This window comes from Protopterus annectens, chromosome 6.part0 (genome assembly GCF_019279795.1).
Source record: "Protopterus annectens isolate FY-2018-M chromosome 6.part0, PAN1.0, whole genome shotgun sequence".
NCBI lineage: Eukaryota > Metazoa > Chordata > Ceratodontiformes > Protopteridae > Protopterus > Protopterus annectens.
In genome coordinates, this window is record NC_056737.1 from 1331427117 (window position 1) to 1331448526 (window position 21410).

The 21410-nt window shown below is 40.1% G+C and overlaps 1 protein-coding gene across 1 annotated transcript in view; it reads left to right on the forward strand.

Annotated features, from left to right (window-relative positions):
- FMNL2 (formin like 2) overlaps nucleotides 1-21410 on the forward strand; it is a 1741163-nt gene that overhangs the window by 1278823 nt on the left and 440930 nt on the right. Inside the window, exon 9 of the mRNA XM_044074902.1 lies at nucleotides 615-708. Within this exon, the coding sequence (XP_043930837.1) occupies nucleotides 615-708 (94 nt within the window). The remainder of the gene's footprint in view (nucleotides 1-614; nucleotides 709-21410) is intronic.

A 21410-nucleotide genomic window follows, 5' to 3' on the forward strand; every position in this document is an offset into this window, starting at 1 on the left:
AATAGAATTTGATTACATATTGATTCTGAAATTGTAATATCTTAGAAAATGTTCTGTACTCCAAGAAACAGTGGTCTCAGAATTAATATATATAAGTAGCATGGTTGTGGGGGCTACAGGAGGACAACCCCACTACCAAAGCAGTTTAATCCTCATATATAAATATATATATATATATATATATAGAGAGAGAGAGAGAGAGAGAGAGAGAGTTAGTTTCAGTTTCTAGTATCTTTATTGTTAATCACAGTTGTGTCCACACATATGGATGCCAAATGTTTGTTGACTTTCTAGGCAATATATCTTAATGGTTACCTTCTAAGGTTGCTGATGGTATAAGGTATTAATGTATTTATTATTGTTTATGTTTTCCATCCAAGTTTGTTAATAGCATAGAAAGGGCACAGCCCCAAGAATTGACTGCAGTGCATACCAGAAGTGTACATGATAGGGTACACACAAAGTCTGCTTTGACCATAAATATTCCAATATATGAACCAAATTAAACTATATAGTAATGAGGTAACATTACCACATCCATTATTTATGAAAACCATAATCACAAACACTGTTACAAAAATTAATTGTCATTATTTTTTATTTTTATCTTGCAGAACAAAGGCACTTGTCCTAGAGCTTTTAGCAGCTGTTTGTCTTGTAAGAGGAGGACATGAAATCATTTTGTCTGCATTTGAAAACTTCAAGGAGGTAGGCTTGTTTATTGTGTACTTAGTATATAGCAAACTCAGTTGTGTATAACAATTACCAGTGAATTTTACAAATCAGTAGAATGCCTTAGGAGTAGTCGTACAGAAAGGGCCTGATAAATAATGGGTTGGTTCAGTATTGTCAATGTATTAAAAGGACTCTTGTGTACATTCACAAGGAAGCTCAGATGGAAAGCAAGCAGAAGGTAATATTAAGGCATATTTTATCGTGTTGCCCAAGGAAGAAACATTTTGCTTTGTCTCTGCTGTTGCTGACTGATAAATAGGAATGACAAATACTTTTGTGTTTCCTGCTGTAAAACAAATTACAATGAAAGAGTCAAACTTTATCAGTGTCATTAAGTACATCCTTTGGGGCTTGCTTCTTTTTGCATATTATGTGTTTTTATGCACATGAATGGGAATGTATTTTTAAATTGCTGAAAATTAAAGGCTGGGTCTTTTAGAAAGTTTTTAAATGACACCATAGTGTTTTGTTCTAGTTTTTACCTTCTATACATACTTATTAGAACCATATTGCTGACATTCAGTTTGGAACATTATTAAAGCAATGCATTACAGCAGACTTATGTGTCCTTGTAAGGGGGAGGGTTTGGTATAAAGGTTAAGATCTTTACCTTGCATGTATAAGACACAGAGTTTGATTCTGACTTCTAGTTATTAGCTAGGCTTGCAGAAGTCTGCAGAATAATAACCTAATATTTTTTTGTCTGGCATTTGGTGCAGAGGTTTAAGGCTGTAAGCTGTACTGTTAACTTGTGCAAGTCACTTAATCAGACAGTGCTTAAGACAACTAGGAATTTGGAATTGGCTCCTCAGTGATCCCTAAGACTGCAAGCCTAGTAACTACCTGTGAACCTGTGTTTTGCCATTACATCACAGCACATGATTTCACAAATTGTTGCATCACAAGTAATAACTACAGAATTTGTAATGTGTCTCAAACTGTCAAGCTAGGGGGAAGAGAAAATATCTCCCGGTTACAGGTGGCAACATAGTATGGTTGCAAAACTGATGATGACATACAGGGTACAAAACAACTGATTTCCTGCTACTAGATAGAATTCTTTGCCGCACATTGTATGTAACTTTCAGTAGAAAAATGTTAATCCATTAATAGAGGAGGACAGAAAGAAAAAAAATCTGTATCCTTAAAACAATGTAAAGCATCAGTTTTCCCAGATGATTAACATTAACTAGACTGTTTCCTCACTCTGTCAGGGCATTTTAACCAGATTGTTTTTTCTATTATACATAGTTCCTAAGGAAGAGAAAGGGTCACGGCTTGACTCTTAAAAAACAGTGATTTGTTAATGCTTCCAAACTCTTGCTTTTACATGTCCACATTTAAGATTTTGGTTATGTGTTTATAATTTAAACTTGTGAGATCTAGTCCATTCATATGGATGGAGATTTTTTAATGTGATAGCCATGGTTTCAACTGGATTATCTCATTTAAAATAGACATTCTTTGACATAGCAAAAGCAAGCAGTACAGTTCTACTCACATTACAACTAGAAAACTGCATTTGAAGTAGTCAGTCTTTTCTGAGTAAACTTTCTGCTGCACTAACTGTAATCTGTGGATATTTTGCCATCAAGCTAATGCTTGTCATAGACATTTTTTCTGCACTGTTAAATATTCTTCTATGCTTGGAGTAGAACCTGTATCTCTGTCAGCCACTCATTGTATCTCATTCCCTGCACCTTTCTCTGTTCTTTCTACAAGTAGAGTCTGTTTATTTATTTATTTATTATTTATTTATTTTACATTTGTTGACCGGGTTGGTCCAATTGGATATATGTGCATTTTCAGTGGAGGCCCGGGGAGAAAAGTTCCTCACTTCAGAATAGTATATACAAGATATAGTTACATTGTAAATTTTTGTCTATTATACAGTTGCTTTCCTTTTGACATATGAGTATCATGATTCCTATTAAAAGAGAGCTAAGGATGTAGGTACAAAGATGATTAAAAATGTAGGATAATATTAATAGTACAGTAAACAGTAAATGTTTAAAACAATATAAGCAAAAAGCACACTAATTGAGCAATAAAGTCACACACACATTATTTGCTAGTAATCTATGTAAGCTAAAAGTACACTATTGAGCAATAAAGTCACAAATATGTTATTTGCTTGTATACGATAGTTATTTAAAATAGAACACTATTAGTAAGTATAGTGACATGCAGAGTATTGTTAGTATAGGATTAACTAGCTTATGCTGGTATGTAGAGAAATGTCAGGATGCAAATATAGTAGTTAGTCTGGATTAGCACAGGGGCATAACCAGTGAGATTTAAGATATGTTTTAAGTTTGGTTTTAAATAAGGGAGCTGAGGATATGGAGGTTAGGTGATCAGGGAGGGTGTTCCAGGTTTTTCCTATTGCGTTAGAGAACTGAGAGTCGTCGGCCAGATTGTTGGTTTTATTTATTTGAACTAGTAATTTGTTTGATGAGCGCAGGGACTTTAGGTTATTGTAGGGGGAGATTAGGTTAGTGAGTAATGGAGTATTTGAAGGTTGGTACAGTAACTTTTGGGCCACTGTGAGTTGGTTCAGTAAAATTAGATTTGACAGTTCTAACCAGCCTAGTTGTTTAAGATCGTTGCAGTGATGGGTTCTGTAGACCGACCCAGTTGCAAATCTTGCAATATTACTGTAGGAGATGGAAAGCTTGTTCATATTGCTTTTGCATAGTTTAGTATAGATAGAGGATGCATATGTAAGGGTTGAGATTAAATGGGTACGGGCAATAGTGATCTTGGCTATAGGGGTCAGAAAGGGTTTGATTCTATAGAGGGATCCTAGTTTTTTGTTAACTGTTTGTATAGTGTTGTTAATATGGGGCTCAAAGGAGAGGTTATTATCCAATTAGTACCCCAAGAAGTTTTGTGGTAGGATCAGGAGATATAATGGTACCATTAGTTGATGTAACATTAAAGTTAAGTGGGGAGGTTCTACGTGTGGGTGTGAATAATAGCATTTTTGTTTTTTTTGGATTCAGAAAGAGACATCGATCAAGGAGCCATTTCTCAACTATGCTAAACACGTTTTGGGTAAGAGACTGTAGATGTGATGGTGACGTGGCTGAGCATATTAATGTGGAATCATCTGCATATTGAATACAAGTGGCTTGAGGTATTACAGAGTGTAGGTTGTTTGTGAAGATAGAGAAGAGGAGAGGACCAAGTATGGAGCCTTGAGGGACTCCGAGGGTAATTGGGAGGTGGGAAGACAGGCTATTCTGCCATAGTATGGCTTGTTGCCTGTTTTTTAGGTAGGATTGAAACCACTGTATAGCAGGAGGAGCTAGTGACAAGTTTTTGAGTAAGTTTATGAGTAGCTGGTGGTTGACCATGTCAAAAGCTTTTGACAGATCAATAAAGAGAGCTGAGGATAGTGTATCATTATTACGATTTTTATTGATGCAGTCAGTGATGGATAAAAGAGCAGAGGTGGTGCTGTGAAATGGTCTGAAGCCATGTTGACAGATAGCTAGCAAGTTGTTATCTAGTAAGTGGTTTAACAGCTGCTTATGAATGCACCTCTCCATGATTTTTGCCAGAGGGGATAATATGGCTATGAGCCTGTAGTTAGATAAATCAATGGAGTTACCACCTTTGTGCAGGGGGATAATATGTGATATTTTCCAGAGTGATGGGATGGTTCCCTCAGAGATAGTTCTGTTGATAAGGATAGTTATGGGGTAGGCTATGGCATTAGCAGCTTTTTGTAGATATTCTGCAGGTAGGAGGTCTGCAGCGAGAGTGGTGGGTTTAAGTTTTTGTATTAGGATGCAGACAAGGGATGTAGGAACAGAGATTGAATGGTCTCTGTAAAAAAAAGTATTGAAAGAATTGGCAATTTGGTTGGGGCTATTGTGTTCAGAGCCTGAGGGGTTGGGTGTGACTGAGCGACCTGGGTGTATCAGTTTGTTGATGCCAGCCCAGAATTTTTGAGGTTTATTTTGGTGGGTTTGTTGTAGGTGACAGTAAAAGTTTCTTTTATCAGGTAGAACGGCTTTTTTGGTTTCGTTTCTTAATTGTTTATACTTTAATTGATCTGTGGGGCATTTAGTAGTCAGCCAGGTGGTCCTGAGTTTGTTTCTTTGGAGGGTTTTTTGTTTGGTAGTTTTGGAAAGTCATGGGTCTGGTTTTGATCTACATCTGATTGTACGAGCTGGGGCATGATAGTCAAGTATGGTTAAGAATTTGGAATTAAAGTATTTGACTGCTTCTTCTAATGGTAGGCATTTCAGGGGTGACCAGTCACAAGCTATGAGTTCTTGTTGAAAGCTGTTGAGGTTAAAATTTTTGTTAGACCTTATACTCTTATAAATGGTTGTGTTTGGAATTTCACTCTTATACCTGATTAGGAATGTGAGTGAGTGGTCGCTTAGATCTTCAGGGAGGGTCCCTACTTTGTAGGATTGTTGATTACTATTTGTAAGGATCCAGTCCAGTGTGCTGTCATTGTTATTAAGTTTATTAAATCAAGTGGGAGATGTAATGGTTTGAGAAAAAACATGTAGGTTGATGTGGGTAGAAGGCTGCTCAGATGTACAGCACCTCCAGTTTATGTTAAGGTCTCTGAGTACTATCATTTCTTGTGGGTAGGTGGTGGATAGCCAGCTTAGGATAGCCTCTAAGGTGCTGATATTGTTCCCTGGAGGGAGATAGATACAGATAATATATATAGATTTCCATTTGTTGAGTTGAATCTTCGAAATAAGTACCTCTGCATTACTAGTTAAGGGAGGTTCTGAGTCTATTGAGGCTACCTGTAGTCCAGTTTTATATAGAATGGCTACACCACCTCCTTTCTTAGTATTACGGTCTAGTCGTAGTATACTATAACCGGGAGGAATAACCTCACTGTCTTGTATTGATGGCTTGAGCCATGTTTCAGTGAGGCAGAGGATGTCAAATGAATGTACATTCATGAGGGCATGCAGGGGGGCAACTTTGTTATTTATACTTCGAATATTGAGATGGGATATCAGGAGAGAGTTGTGAGGTCTTGTAGTCAAGTTTGTATAGCTAGAAGTTGGGGAGTTGGGCTCTGTGGCAGGGGTGAAGTTTGGCCAGGATTAAGATGAATTCCCCATCTATTAGGGATTGTACTTGTGTTTGTAGAATGAGTTTTAAAAGTTTACATGTCAGACTTTGAGATTTTCTGGCTCTAGAGCTGTAGTATGTGATGTGGGTAAGTCTATGAAATTTGGCTGATGAGTACTTTGGTGTACAGGATGTATTGTTTTGGCTATGTGGGATTATTAGAGTTGTGGCAGTTTGCTTTCTGGGGTTGCTAAAGTCTAGGGAATTAAGTTGCTCGTAGAAGTAATTAGGTAAGGTACAGTTAGGACAGGAAGGAGTAAGAGTAGTAGTACGGGTTTTAGGTGTTTTAGAGTAGTAATGGGTGGCATTGTAGTTGTGTAGGGTTCCGGTTGCTATGCAGGGATGATTTCAGTTGTGTTGATTAGGTAGAAGTTGAGGGTGAGGTGGGATTAACCAATTAACAGTTTTGAGTATGGGGTTGGTTAATTGGAGGAGGGGGTGTGGTTAGAATGTATAAATGTAGACACACTGGGGGCGGGTGGAAATTGGGGGCAGGGTAGGGGAGCGGAGTGAGCCCGCAGGGCGAACGGAGCGGGTAGAGCCACTGTAGGAGTGAATCCTAGGAGTACAATCAGTGGGAAGCTGATTGCTAATGTAAGTTTGAGTAGAGAGGGTGAGGGGTAGGAGGCTAGAGAGTAGGGATAGTGGGCAGAATAGAGTAAGAGGACAGAAGGGTAGAGTGAAACTGTATTCAACAAGTTGCGAATACTGTGTACCTGTGAGTTAAGTTTAGAGATAGAGGGAAAATATTAGGAGCAAAAACAGGTGCCACCTAGTGGCTAAAGGTTGTATAGCAACAGTAGAGTCTCAATAAGAGGTAGCTTCCTGACTGTTCCTGCTCTTGTAGTTCTTTGACATTTTTCTGGACACCACTGTTTTCTTGCTACAGACATCAGTATTTATATGGCAAAATTCCACTCTGGTGGAATTTATATTTAGTTAAATTATATAAAAACAAGAAAAGAAACAAACATTGAACTGTTACAGAGAGCACCTAACCTGTAGAAATAAAAGTATCTTCAACAAAATTAACAAAAAAAAAAAATCAAGTCATGTTTAATCAGAAAAGAAAAGAAATTTGAGACAAGACTGGCAGGTGACCCCCCCCATAAATAAATTCTGTCATAAATACATCAGTAATGTGACTAAAACAAGTTATTTAATAACTTCAGTAGTTCATAATGGTCTATTATTATCACAGCCTAAAATCATTGCCATTAATCCTTATTGTCCTGGATGTACTAATCCATTACCTACAATAAATTTAGGTCTATGTTCATTCATCGAAATAAACTAACAGCGAACGGCTAGTACTCAAACGTTAAATCTTGAATGTTAATATTACTGAAGAAATTTATTTTTGAAAGGAAAATCATTGAATGGCCATAGTCAGCCAACCTCAAGAACATCCAGTGATGCTGTACACTATCTCAATCAAGATGGGGCTCTGCCCCGACCCAGCCCCCAACTATATATATACCCACTCCGAGATCACACTACAGTTGGAATAAGGCAAATTTATAAAAGGGTTGTTTAGCTTACCTTATGCATTGCGTTACTTCCTAATTGTTGGCTAACTATGACCATTTGATGATTTTCTTTTTGAAGATAAGCGTCTTTGGTAATATTAACATTCAAGGTTTAATGTTCGAGTATTAGCTTTTCTCTGTTAGTTTTATTTGATGAATGCACATAGACCCAATAAATTCTACTATTAAATATTTTTTGACATCTTCTTGAGACATTTGTCCATCAATAACGGAATCCATGATTTGTTATTCTTTAAGAAAGATAGGAGAGATCACTTATATGGGGCCGAATAAACATCTACGTATTTCAATGCCTAATACCAAATTTGTTAATACCTATTCTATACACAACCTTTAATAGACTATTATGTAGTGAACAAGGTGAACAATTTCCTAACCCTGGTAAAGTATCTTCTTTAACTCCAATTTTAAAGAAGGTTAATCAGCAGGAAATTAAAATCTGTAGACCAACTAGTTTGACTTCATTATTAGGCTAAAGCTTTGAAAGATGTCTCATTCAACCTTTCCAGGACCCTGTTAATAGCTCAAAAATATATTTCTTGGTCAACACAGCTTCATTGCAGAAGGATCCAGTCTCACAAATCTTGTGGAGTTTTATAATCAGGTTACATTAGCTCCTAGTGTGGGTCTCACTGTTGGTGGTGTACACTTGGGCCTTGCCATTCAGTTTACTACCTTATCATTCTGTATAGAAAGTCATATGAAAATATGATTTCAAGCCAATCTCACCTGGAATTTCTTTTTTTTTTTTTTTGAAGCTACTGTAGAAGCTGCAAACAGAACTTGTATCTGAGTGTGGCAATCATCGAGGCAATGCAAATAGCAATTAATAAAATCTGCAGTTTCGTCCTTTTAACAGGTAACAATCATCACTGGAATCTGATGGAAGGCTTCTATTGGTTCCCATTACAAAGCATGGCTACTCTAATTTTGGGGTGCAATTAATCAAAATAGTCAAAGTTGGCCATTGCATAGGTTCATAGGATGGTACGAGGCTATCCGCCCTAGGGCTTATACAAGCCTAGCCATAACAATTCCCTGGCTATTTCTTCCCACACTATTTACTTCCCTGAAACCCTGTCTAGCAAGGTGACTGATGTCATCCCTGGGCTGAATTTCCTTTTTCCCATCCAGTCATCAAGGTTCCTTTTGAAGAGAGCCAAAGAGATGCTCTGCTTGACATGTATGGGCAGTCTATTCCAGAGTTTGGGGAGTCTCTTGGTCAGGAACCTATCCCTCCAGCATGTTTTGTTTATTGTGATGACAAGGTTTAGATCCCTGGAGTGTGTGGCTCTGAGGGATTGGGATTTCTTTAAGTGTAGCATGTCCAACAGTTCTGGGTTTGACATGGCCTTACATGTTAAGCAGAGATTGCCTCGGAGTAGACAATATGCGACAAAGTATAGCTGGAGTTTTTTAAGGCAGTCAGCATAGGGCATCTGTTTTAGGCCTGTGATTCTTTTAGTGAGGTATTTCTGCAGCCTTTCCAGTTGTTGCAGATGTCTTGAGAGGTACATACCAAATGGGGCGTTGTATTCTGTAATGGGTCTAATGAGGGATGAGTACAGTGGGACAATGGCCTCCTTTTTTTTTGGATGAAAACCACTTAGTGATGAGGTGTGCCACATAGAAGGATTTCCTGACTGTTGTGGCGGTGTGGTTATTGAAGATGAGACCACTGTCCACCTGTGTCCCTAAGTCTCTTATCACACTTTCGGTGTTTTGTGTACTGCCACCTATGTGGTAATTCACGGGTACATGTTTTTTCCCAAAGGGGATAACTATACATTTCTTGGCATTGAGCTTGAGCCCATGGCTCTGTCACCAAGCATCTGTTTCTGTAAGGCCCTTTTGTAGAGTATCAACATCATTTGGGGATTTAATAATGGCTTGCAGTTTGCAGTCATCTGCAAACTTTGTTAGCCAGAGTCCCTTAGTGTTGGCCTGTACTTCAGAGAAGTAGATGCCAAACAAGAGAGGTCCCAGGACTGAACCCTGAGGTACTCCACTTGTCACTTGTCTGGAGCTGGATTTGGAGTCAGCTACTTTTACAGTGTGGGTTCTGTCAGTAAGCCAGTTGGCAACCCATTGAGTGACATAGAGATTAATGCCCAGCTTAGTAAATTTATCTATGATTCCAGAGTGGGGGATGGTGTTAAAGGCCTTGGCAAGGTCCAGATAGGCTGTGTGGACTGCCTTACCCTCATCCACGGCTCTGGAGACTGATTCAAAGAAGTCAGTCAGGTTCAGGAGACAAGAACGGCCCTTCACGAACCCAAACTGGGTGGGTCCAGTGTTTTAAGGTTGCCATTGTCTTTGTTTATAAGTTCCATGATAATACGTTCCATGGCCTTGCAGGTCAGGCTCATCAGACTGATGGAGCAGTAGTTCCTGGAATCCAAGGTGGATCCCCCCTTGTGGAGTGGGATAACTGTAGCTGTGCGCCACTCAGTGGGCATGAAGCCTGAGGTGAGGGTATGATTAAACATGACACTTAGGTGAGGTGCCAGTTCATTTTGTAGTTCACGTAGTACGCAGCCCGGGATGTCATCTGGTCCCATGGATGCTGTATTCTTAGCTTTGGAGAGTGCGTTTTTTACCTGTGTGGCCATTATTACCGGAATTTGGCAATCTTCCGGTATTGAGATGGGCCATTTAGGGGGTGAGAGGGGGGTGAATTTGGCACTGAATTGATCTGCCATTATATTGGCAATATCCTTGGGATCAGTATATTTAATGCCATTCTCTTTTGTAGCTCAGAGCAGATCTGAGCATTGCCATTTAGATTCTTGACATAGTTATAGAATGCCTTGTAGTTGTCTTTGGAATCTTTGGCAATTTTATTTTCGTAACTAGCTTTGGAGGATTTTATGAGGGATCTCAGCTTCTTACTGAGGCTGGTAAGGGAGTTTTTTGCATCCTGGGATTTTCCTCTTTTCTGCAACAGTTTCTTCCTTTTGTTGTAAAGTTTGTTTATGACAGGGGACCACCAGATTGACTTCCTTTTTTTGGAGGAGAGCATCTTGGTTCTATTTGGGATGGCACGATTCATGCATAAGTGGATGTGCTTGTACAGTGCCTTAGTGTAGGACTCAGAAATTTAACTTTCAGTTCCTGTCTGCATGGGTGTCATGAAGTTTGTAACTTCTGGCGTGAGTAGCATGAGGTTGGCTTTGGAGAAGTTTTTTATGGAGGTTTCCTTACTGGGGGGTGGGGGTGGGATGTGAATGTTAAGGGTGATTAGCTTATGGTCTGACCTGACCAACGAGGGGGTGACCATAGGTGTGGAGCATCAATTTCCCATGTTGGTAATGATAGGATATTGGATCCCCTAGTGGGACTATGGATTAGTTGATCCAGGGCATTGGAATTTATGAATTTCAAGAACTGTTGGGCAAAGGTGTTGGTACATGAGTAGTTTTCCCATTTGATGGCAGGGTAGTTGAAATCACCCAGTATTAGAGTGTTTGGTTGTATATTAATAGTTTCCAGTATGTTTAGAAAGGTGTAGTGAGAATCTTGGGGCATTGTGGGGGATCTGTAGCAAGCTACAGTTTGGATTGCAGTCTTACCTAGTTTTAGTTGCACCTGGAGAATTTCAGACACATTGTGTTGGGCAACTAACCTGGTGGTGTGAATATCCTTGGTGAATATGGACACTCCTCCACCTTTAGTGTTTCAATCCTGGTTTGGTGGCCGAAAAGTGTGGTAAGAGTTGTAGCCTGGTATTGCAGGGGTGCTCTCTGGAGCCTTGAACCAGGTCTCAGTTACTGCACAGATATTGATGTTCTCCATTTTTAGGAGTGCCTCGAGAGAATGCATTTTGAGGTTTAGACTTCTAGCATTGGGTAGCATTACCTTTAGATTTTTCATGCTTGTACCTGTTACGATGGTGGTTTTGTCCTTTGTACTTTGCCTTAAAAAGGCACTATTAAAAACAAAACTACCTATTGGGTATCAAACCTATGACCTTAGAAATGACCCTAATGAAGTTTTAACACTCTCTAGATTCCATTATAATGCCTTCATAGGTTCATAGGTGTGTACTAGGCTAATGGCCTCTGAGCCATTACAAGCCTAGCCCATAGAATTACCCTGGCATCGTGCAACCCGACCTTATTTCCCAGTGCCTCTGTCGAGTAGAGCCACTGGAGTGATCCCCAGGGTGAATTTTCTGTTTCCCATCCACTCATCAAGATTTCTCTTGTAGAGGGCCAGTGAGGTGCTCTGTTGGACATGTATGGGAAGTCTATTCCATAGCATGGGCAGTTTCTGGGTTATGAACCTGTCCCTCCAGCACATTCTGTTGATTGTGGTAATAAAGTTGAGGTCTCTGGAATGTGTGGTACGGAGGGATTGCAATTTCTTTAGATGTAGCATTTATAACAGAGCTGGGTCAGACATGGCTATGTAAATCAAGCAGAGATCACTTCTAAGTAGGCTATATGAGGCAGAGAATAGTTGGAGTTTTTTGAGTCTGTCCATATAGGACAAGTGTTTAAGGCCTAGGATCCTCTTTGTGAGGTACTTTTATGGCCTCTCCAGTTGTTGCAGGTGTTTAGTGAGGTACATGCCAAATGGGGCATTGTACTCGATGATTGGCCTAATGAGGGAAGAGTAGAGGGAGACAATGACCTCTTTCTTCCTGGATGCAAAACCCTTAGTAATGAGATGTGCCACATAGAAGGACTTTCTGACCACAGTGGCAATGTGGTGATCAAAAGAGAGGTTGCTGTCAAGCTGTGTTCCCAGACCTCATGTAACACCTTCTGTGTTCAGTGGACTACCATCAATGTGATAATTCATGGGAACTGGGTTTTTCCCAAAGGGGATGATGACATATGTTTTGGCATTGAGCTTAAGGCCATGGTTCTGCCATCAGTCATTGGTCTCAGTGAGGCCTTTCTGTAGGATGTCAACATCACTTGGGGGAGTTAATAATGGCTCCCAACTTGTAATGCTCTGTGAACTAGGTCAGCCAGAGTCCCTTCATGTTGGCCTGGACTTCTGAGAAGTAGATACCAAACAGGAGAGGACCGAGGACCGAACCCTGTGGGACTCTACTCATGACTGGTCGGCAGTCTGACTTGGAGTCAGCTACTTTCACATTGTGGGTTTCATCTGTGAGCCAGTTTGCAACACAACTAGTGATGTCGGGGTTGATGGCTAGCTTAGTGAGTTTTTCTATGATTTCTGAGTGAGGAATGGTATCAAAGGCCTTAGCCAGACCAAGGTAGGCTGTATGAACCACCTTGCCTTCATCCATAGCTCTGATGACTGACTCAAAGAAGTTGACCAAGTGGAGCAGGCATGAGCTACCCTTCACAAATCCAAACTGTGTGGGATCCAGAGTTTGGAGATTTCCTATATCCTTATTTATTAGGTCCATGATGATGCATTCCATAGCTTTGCATATCAGACTTGTCAGGCTAATGGGGCAATAGTTCTCAGGGTCTGTAGTCACTCCTTCTTTGTGGAGAGGGATGACTATAGCAGTGCGTCATTCGGTGGGGACAAAGCCTGAGGTGAGGCTGTGATTGAACAGGGCACACAGGTGAGGTGCCAGTTGACTCTGTAGTTCATGTAGAACACAGCCAGGGATATTGTCAGGTGCCATCAAAGATGTATTCTTGGCCTTGGACAGTGCTGTTTTAACCTTTGCAGCAGTAATACTGGGTGCTTGGCAATCTACTGGTATTGTGAGTGGTCCTTTTGTTTAAGATGTACCATTGTACAGTAAGAAGCAAATCTATCTGGGTGTTGCTGTGGAGATTTTACATAACTATAGAAGGCCTGTGCTTGTCTCTTTACTTATCTGCTGCTTCTGTTTCATTTCTAGCTTTTTACAGGATTTGATAGATCTAAAAAATTTTTGTTGGAGTTGAGGAGAGTTTTTCCAGTCTTGGGACTTACCTTATTATTCCACATCAATTCTGTTGTAGAGTTTGTTTATGGAAGGGGACCACCAAGGGGACCACCAGATTTTTTTTTTTTTTTGGGTGAGATGGGTTCTATTGGGTCCATGCATTATCCATTGTGTGTGTATGTGTTGTGTGTGTTTGTACAGTGCATTGGTGTATGATTATCAGTATTTACATGGGTGCTGGGTGCCACATGGTTTTTTAGGAGCCCAAAGTCAGCTTTGGAGAAGTTTTTTGTGGAGTTTTTTTTGTGGGGGGGTTTCTTTGTGGGATGATTATTTCATCAAATATAACTAGGAGCTCAGGGTCTAACCTGGTGTAGAGCAACAGTCACCCAGGTTAGTAATGAACAGGTCAAGGATGTTGCTACCTCTAGTGGGGGTAAGAACAAGCTGGTCCAGGGCATTGGAATTAATGAATTCCAGGAAACGTTGGGCAAGTATATTGGTACATGAGTAGTTTTCCCAGTTAATGGAGGGGTAGTTGAAGTCACTCAGTATGAGAGTGTTAAGTTGGACCCTAATATTCTCCAGGGTGCTTAGGAATGTGGAGTGTGAGTCTTGGGACATGGTTGGGGACCTATAACAGGCTACAACCTGAATCGCTGTCTTACCCAATATTATCTGCACCTGAAGTATCTCTGATGCGTTATGTTGGGCGACCAGTTTGGAGGTGTGCTCATCCTTTATGAATATGGAAACACCACCACCTTTGGAGCTTTGGTCCAAGTTCTGGTAGTGCAGGGGTGCTTTCTGCTGCCTTGAACCAGGTCTCTGTTACAGCACAAATGTTAGTGTTCTCCATTTTAAGGAGTGCTTTGAGCGAGTGCATTTTGAGAATTACACTTCTAGAGTTGAGCAGCATGACCCTCAGATTGCATTTGTTTGTAGCTGTTATGGTGATAATTTGATCTTTGGAACACTGCCTAAAAAAGGTACTATAGGGGTGGCAAGATCCTGGGCCAGTATCTGGAAGCATCAAGGTCTGTCAGTCATGTCATCGCAGGCAAACAGATACTGGATCCCCTTGAAATGACACCAGAAACTTAGCCAATTATTGAAATGAATCATTTTCTGCTTGTACTGTGGTATCATTCTGGGTGATGGTAGGATGCTGCTCAGGGCTAGGGTCATACCCGCCTGGGCTACATAATCCAAGAGCTCTTCAATGTCTCTTTTCATGTAGTCCAGGGAGGTACGTCTCAGGTCATTCACTCCCACATGTACAACAATGACAGAGTCATATTTGTACCTGTTGTTGAGGGACCTGAGTGCATGTGTTATGTGCTGGATCCTGGCACCTGACAGGCAGCTGACTGTTACTTTCTCCTTATTCAACCTAGTGAGTGGGAAATCAGTGTGCCTCACTATCAAGTCATCTATGACTAGTGTGCTGGGCATGCTGTTTTACCTTAGGGGCTTTGGTTGAGTGGCACACTGTTTAAGAGAGTTATGTGTCTTGTGATTATTGTTGTATTGTGGTGGTAGAGTGCATTTCTGCCTTGGAGGTCTCTGCTGTTTGGGTAGATTTTTATTTAGATCCTCCATGAAGGTGGGTGTGTGGTTTGTGTTTTTATGTGAAGGCAGTGCTGGTGTGTGTTCTGGAGGGCTGTGTGTTCCCTGTGGTGTGGTGCAAGTGTTGACCTTCTCCTCTTGACCAGCTATTCCTGTCTTGGTGCATCTCTCACAAGTCTGAGTGTTGGGAGTTTAGAGGAGAGGGTTGTCAGTGTACATGAGGCAGTTGCTACTTTGCCTCATGATGCCCAAGTTCACCAGGTTAATAGGAGAAAGCACAGGGAACTGACCTTTAGATATGCCTGGAGGGGTGGGCTTTAATAATAAGCACTGGAGCTGTTTCCTTATAGAATGTTTAGTGCTGGTAGCACTTTTGTGTGCTACAGTAATTGCTACAAGAGGTCTGGTATGGTAAAGTGCTAGACTAATAAGCTAGAAAAAGTGCAGGATAGGACAGAACTAGCAGAGCTAAGGGAAGAATTGAAGAGCAGACTTTGGCACCTTCATAGGTGAACAAGCTTTTTCTAAGCATGGACCAGATGCATGTAAACACTTTCCACCAGCCATAAGGAAAAATAATACATTAGAACTCTAAATCTAGACTAAAAGAGCATCTCGTATAGTATTCTGCCTTTACTTGCTCCAAATATATTGGTTAAATTAGCTGGACTGTGTCAGTCCAATTTTGAAATTGGTTCATAATACTTTGCCGCTTATTTAGCCTCAACAACAAAGGATTAAACTTCAAGTGCCTCAGTGATTGATGCAAATATTTTGCTTGCTGGTGGTAGTATGTCAGTACTGTACATGCAAACTCTGTAATGTACTGTTTGTTCTTTGATAAATCCTTGATGCACTGTGTGTTCAAAACTGTTACTTGATGTACCACGCATTTCATCTTGCCCTAATGGCTCAAGTTATGGCTGGAAAAAAGTCTGACAAAATGGAAGTTAATAAAAAATATGCATTAATTAGGCTGCCTGTGTGGGTCTAGCAGTGCTGTTTCTTTCTGTTTTGTTTTTTCGAATAATTACATAATTGCACCTAAGGTTGATATGAGAAGCTTACAGACATTTGTGGTTTGAACTGACATTGTGTGTGCATTTTAACCCTTCGGCATTTTTGAGCAGTATGTCTCTGGACTAGTTTTTCATTTAACTTCTGAAAGGTGCTAATGTTCTTTAGAATTTTTTTTTTATGCTTTCAGATCAAATCAATGTGACTGAGACACTCAAGAACACATGTACACACAAACACGCAATATCAAAAACAAGTGTTACTAAACCCCAATAACATTAAAGTGAAGGGCTCTAGCTTCAGTGATCTACCAAAGTTAGCTAATGCCTTTAATGACTTCTTCATAGACTTCTTTAGATTAAGTCCCTTTCTAACTAAGTCCACCTGGTACACCTGCTTTCTCCCCATGTCCAACCTCTTATTAGCCCATTGGCTGTGGGGTGTTGTAGAACCTGCTCCCCTGCATTCCTGTGTGCCCTGATAGACTGAAGCTTAGACGAGTCTGACGGGAGAATTTTTAATTTTCCTTTTGATTATTAAATTATTTAGTTTTCCTCCACTGAATGTACTCCGTCTGGTAAGAAAATTATCATACATGGTCTTAACATGGAAGAATGGGAATGAAACGCTATTTGTAATTTGTAAGCTAATCTACTTAATACCTTTTTGGACAACACTGTGTCTCTTCAGGTAATGGTTGCTTCTGTGTATTGCATCACCACGTCTTGCAGTTCAGCAACTGACACAAGACATTAAGGTGTCTGTCTCCTGTTCAGCTTGTCTGTATTTGGTTTTATTGACTGACTCATTGTGAGACAGCTGCAGATGTAGGTTAGCTTACACTTTTTACCTAATTAAAGTAGATCAATGTTAAGATCAACATTTGATCCAGCGCCTCTTATACTATCTGTAGAGGATATGCACATATATTTTAGTGTTCATCTTTTGCATGAATAGTCTTGGCTTGCCCTTTTGCTCTGATAACATTAATGATTCATCTCTTGAAAAGACCACCTCACCCCTCTTCTCCCATACAACAGCAACCTGTGTCTATCCAATAATATCATGCTTCACATCTGGAAGACTGCTTTAATTAAACCTCCACCTAAACAAAACAACTTCCACTTTTGACTTATCTCTGTTCTTCCTGCCTTTGTCAAAATCCTGGAAAAGACAGTCTACTCACAACTTTCTAAGTACATTAAATGACATCAGCTTCTGTGTGTGTGTGTGTGTGTGTGTGTGTGTGTGTGTGTGTGTGTGTGTGTGTGTGTGTGTGTGTGTGTGTGTGTGTGTCCCTAAAACAACATCACTTCTGGCTTGAATGCATCACCATATCTGCCCTGTGGTCCCTTACACATGATAAAGTATGGACAAAGGCAGCATCACTGGAGCAGTGTCCAGAAGCCTTTATAAAGCCTTTGACCTCACTGACCATACCCTACTTCTCAACAAACTGACAGATATTGGTATTAGTACAGAAGCTTCAGCCTTGTTCAAAAACTTCCTTCAAAGTAAGGTCGTCCGTATCTCAAGAAGCTCCACTCCACAAAGGTAAGCTTTAGGCCAGCATCCCCACACCATTATTCTCCAGCTTTATTAACAAGCTTCCTTATGACCTCACTCCTCTACCACTGTTCTTATGTGCTGATGATGTGTTCATCTTACCCTAACACCATTCCCACTCTGACATACATTCCCAACTTCAAACAAACTTTCACTACCTGATCTCAACTGAATTATTTGTGGTGCCCAGAAACTCAAGTGCTAACAAACAATACCACAGTGATGTGGTATGTAAAAAAGCAAGAGGGAACCAGATCCAAGAGGGAACCAGATCCTACACCCTGTATACCTAGCTATGTTAGTACGGGATATAGCTTTACAGCATAATCTCACTCTGCAGATATCTTACATCCCATCAAAGCAAATTACATGGCAAACAAGCTGTGCAGGACCAGGGCAGACCTCTACGAATGTAAAATGAATCAAGTGTCCTCCAAGATTTAGTCCCTCTGTAGGAAACACCTCAAGTAGTTCTTTTTGCCTCCTCTCCAAACAATCAACTAGCAAAATCCTGCTCCAGAACTCCATGCAAGGCCTGGAAGAGAGATACCTTTTCTTTTCCTTGAACAGGAATGTTCCGGTATTCATTTCCACTCTTTTTCACTTATTCCTAGGGTATTCAGAAGGACTCCCCAAAGATGATTGTGATGACTCCCTTCTGGCCCAGGCAACAGTTGTTCTCCCTTCTTCTAGAAATAGCCAGGGGCAACTACTGCGCGCTTCCTCACACACTGGATTTACTCAGACAAAAACATATTTGATACATTCTGACCACAAACAACTGCAGCTGACTGCCTTGATGGCAGGCTTTTAATACCTTTTAGGTACCTGTTTTCTGAGAACATACAGTAGGTGTTAATGGAGGCAAGAAAGCCTGCTACTAAAAAGTCACACATAAGCAAATGGAAAAAGTTTTCTAGTCAGTTTCAAAAAAGAATCAGCACCCATTCAGGGCTACTATTTCTCTGGTTTTACAGTATTTCACTTGTTATCCATTTCTGCATGGATCCCCCTCTTTCAAAGTAGCCTCACATCTCTCTCTCTGTCTTCTTTCCAGAACTTAGAAATGAAAATGAAAGGCTACTTCATAACTTGGATGTCCACAGACAACTCTGGTACTATCTTGACAGAATAAAAGTCATTTGGAACTTTTAATCAGCTGTGCATGTCTTGCGAAAGTAAAAAGAAAGGACAGTCTGTGTCAAAGCAGACTATTTTCAAATGGTTAATTCAGGATGCTGTTACCCTTTGTTACTCCCACCACAACAAAAGTATTCCAGGTAAAGTCAATACTTAACCCACCAGGGCATTGGCTTCATCTATGTTTTTTCTTTTGGAAAGGGTTGGACTCTAGAAGCAATCTAGAAACATCAACTTTGTCCTCTATGCATATTTTTACAAAGCTGTATAGACTAGATTCCTTCTCTAGGTCTAGCTCAGACTGTGCAAGTACCATTCTCCAGGGGCTCCTGGACCTTTCTTTTTCTTCCTCCCAGGTGATCTACCTGTGTAGCTTAGACTACTGCCATAGCGATCATAATGAACACAGTACAGTTGTGTAGGTAAACAGCAGATGTTCAGGTGATCACTGCTACAGTGGCTGCTCCCTCACTCCTTCCTGTTTTTTTTTTGGTTGTATGTTTTGCCAGAGTGTGGACATGTATTGTTTCTTTTCCTAGCATTGGCCCCTCAGGGCTTAGCCTCCCTCTCCCTGTTGGCATAAAGCTCTGTAGGGCTTGGCACACAAACCTGACTTTCATTCAGCTCAGCACATACTGACTAACAGTTTGAGCATGTGGAAGGCACCCTGAAGCTTTGAAAGCTGTCCAGCTGTTATATCCTATATAGGATATAAGCCATATAGTACAGGCTACTACAGCTGTGATCATTCCAGCATCTATTATTATGGTAAGTTTACATAAAAACTGTACTTTCTTTTCTCATCATTAATCCCCCTTACAGTGTCTTTATTCTGAAGTAAAATTTCCTAGGCAGGTGTTTTGATAAATGTTATATCTTGGCATGACAGATAACCAGATCACTGTATTTATATGGTTTGCTTGTTGATGAATCAGCCACACTAAGGTTTGAGTTGGTAAGCAGACGTATATCATTTGTTTGTAGTCACCCCTCCCCAGCTATTTCCTTATTTTCTTTCATTTGTTCTGTGCTCTCTGTCATAACTCTCAAATGTCCAGATTTTCACAGAATGTCCAGATTTTTGCTGCATACTTTTCTATCCCTTATAAAACGTGTGGTTTTCTGACAAAAGTAAATCACTAGGGATTAAATTCACTGAATGGCATACATTTGAGTTTCACACTTCATAGCCTTCGAAAAATGCCTGCTAATGCAAATATACTATTCTACCATATTTCTAAGTTATTTAGAGAAATGATTAAACTCTGTCTATGATTTTTCACTTTGTCTACCCCCATTATGTTTAGATTTATCTAGAATTGTTTTGAATCCCCCCCATAGTTTGTCTTCTCTGATTGTGAGGTATGTTGCTGACAGTAGTGCACTAGACATGCTTAGAGACAAATAATAGGTGTTATTTACATTGCACCTGCCATGTGGAAATACCTTCTCTGTGTCTGCTGTGTGGCCACATTCTGGAGGTCCTAAAGTACCCTTTCTTTAGAAGCATGTACACCAATACAGTGAGAAAAAAAATTATAGTGTCATAGCTATGCAAATTGTTTTATTTAGTGGCTTTGGATAATTCAGTATTTTAAATGTACTTTTCAAATGTTGTTTGTTAAATGTATTCATTTTAACTGCTATTTTGATTTTATTGTATAGTGCTTAGATGTCATCATTATAATGAAATAAAGTTTAAAGTTTATTACGCAAATGAAACTAAAATTTGAAGATAGGGTCAGAGAGCTGATGACCAGTCCCTCTCACTTCCAGACAAGAATTTGCTGTATTAAAACTTGCAGCCAAGGAATAAAAGCTTTTTAGAGATTCTGCTTCTTTCCAGTAACAATAAAATAAATCTGTCAGATGTGATTAAAATAGCAGCTTATCCGGGGAGCTGAAAGTTGGGACCAAGATATTTGAGCAGCTATCTGGGAGGGGAAGAGGGCAAGGGTCAAGTGGAATAAGTTGATACTTCCAGTAAAACAAGGTGGTTTAAGATTACCTGACTGAACGGATATTTTAGAGCTACATAGTTAAGGCTAATGTACATAATGTAAGCAGAAAGCTATAATTCAAAGTGAAAACGGGTGATGGTGAAGCAGGGTGGAAATTCAAGAAATAAGGGGAGATTGGGATTTTGGATGCAGATCCTTAAGAGCCATACAGAATATTGTATTCGTAAAGTAGCAAAAAGTATTCTAAGAAGTAAGCCAACAAACAAAAAACAGAGAAAGAAGATTTTGCCCAGAGGGATGAATGCAATTATGGGTACACAGAATAGGCAAGAAGGGCCTGGAATTTACTTGAGAAAATGGGCAAAGGAACTAAGGTACTGGGATCAAATAATTAGAGAAGAAAGGGTAATAGAATGGGAGGAGGCCACAAAGACATTTGTACTGTAGGTTAGAGACTGACTGCCTTCCCTATCAGGGATTGATATCAGAATGTAGGCAGAGAGAAACGGATAGGGGTATCCTAAGTGAAATACCTGCTTTGGTAGAGTTTTTAGTTGACTCTAGAATGGAAACTGCTGTTAAAAAAGGGATAATTAGTAGGGCATATAAAATACCACACAGTAACTATAGGAATCAATCTGAGGGTGTTAGAAAAGATTGGGAAGAGAGACTGGATAAGTAATTCACAAAGAAACAATGGGAGGACTTATGTATGGCTCATGAATATGCAACAAAATCTAGAAGGTCCAGGATTTTTGTTTGGAAGAGTTTGCATAGGTACTTTTATTCCCCATCCAGGAAGAAAGAGGTCATCATCCCTCTCTACTCATCCCTCATTAGCCAATCATCGAATATAACGCCCCATTTGGTATGTACCTGACCAGACAA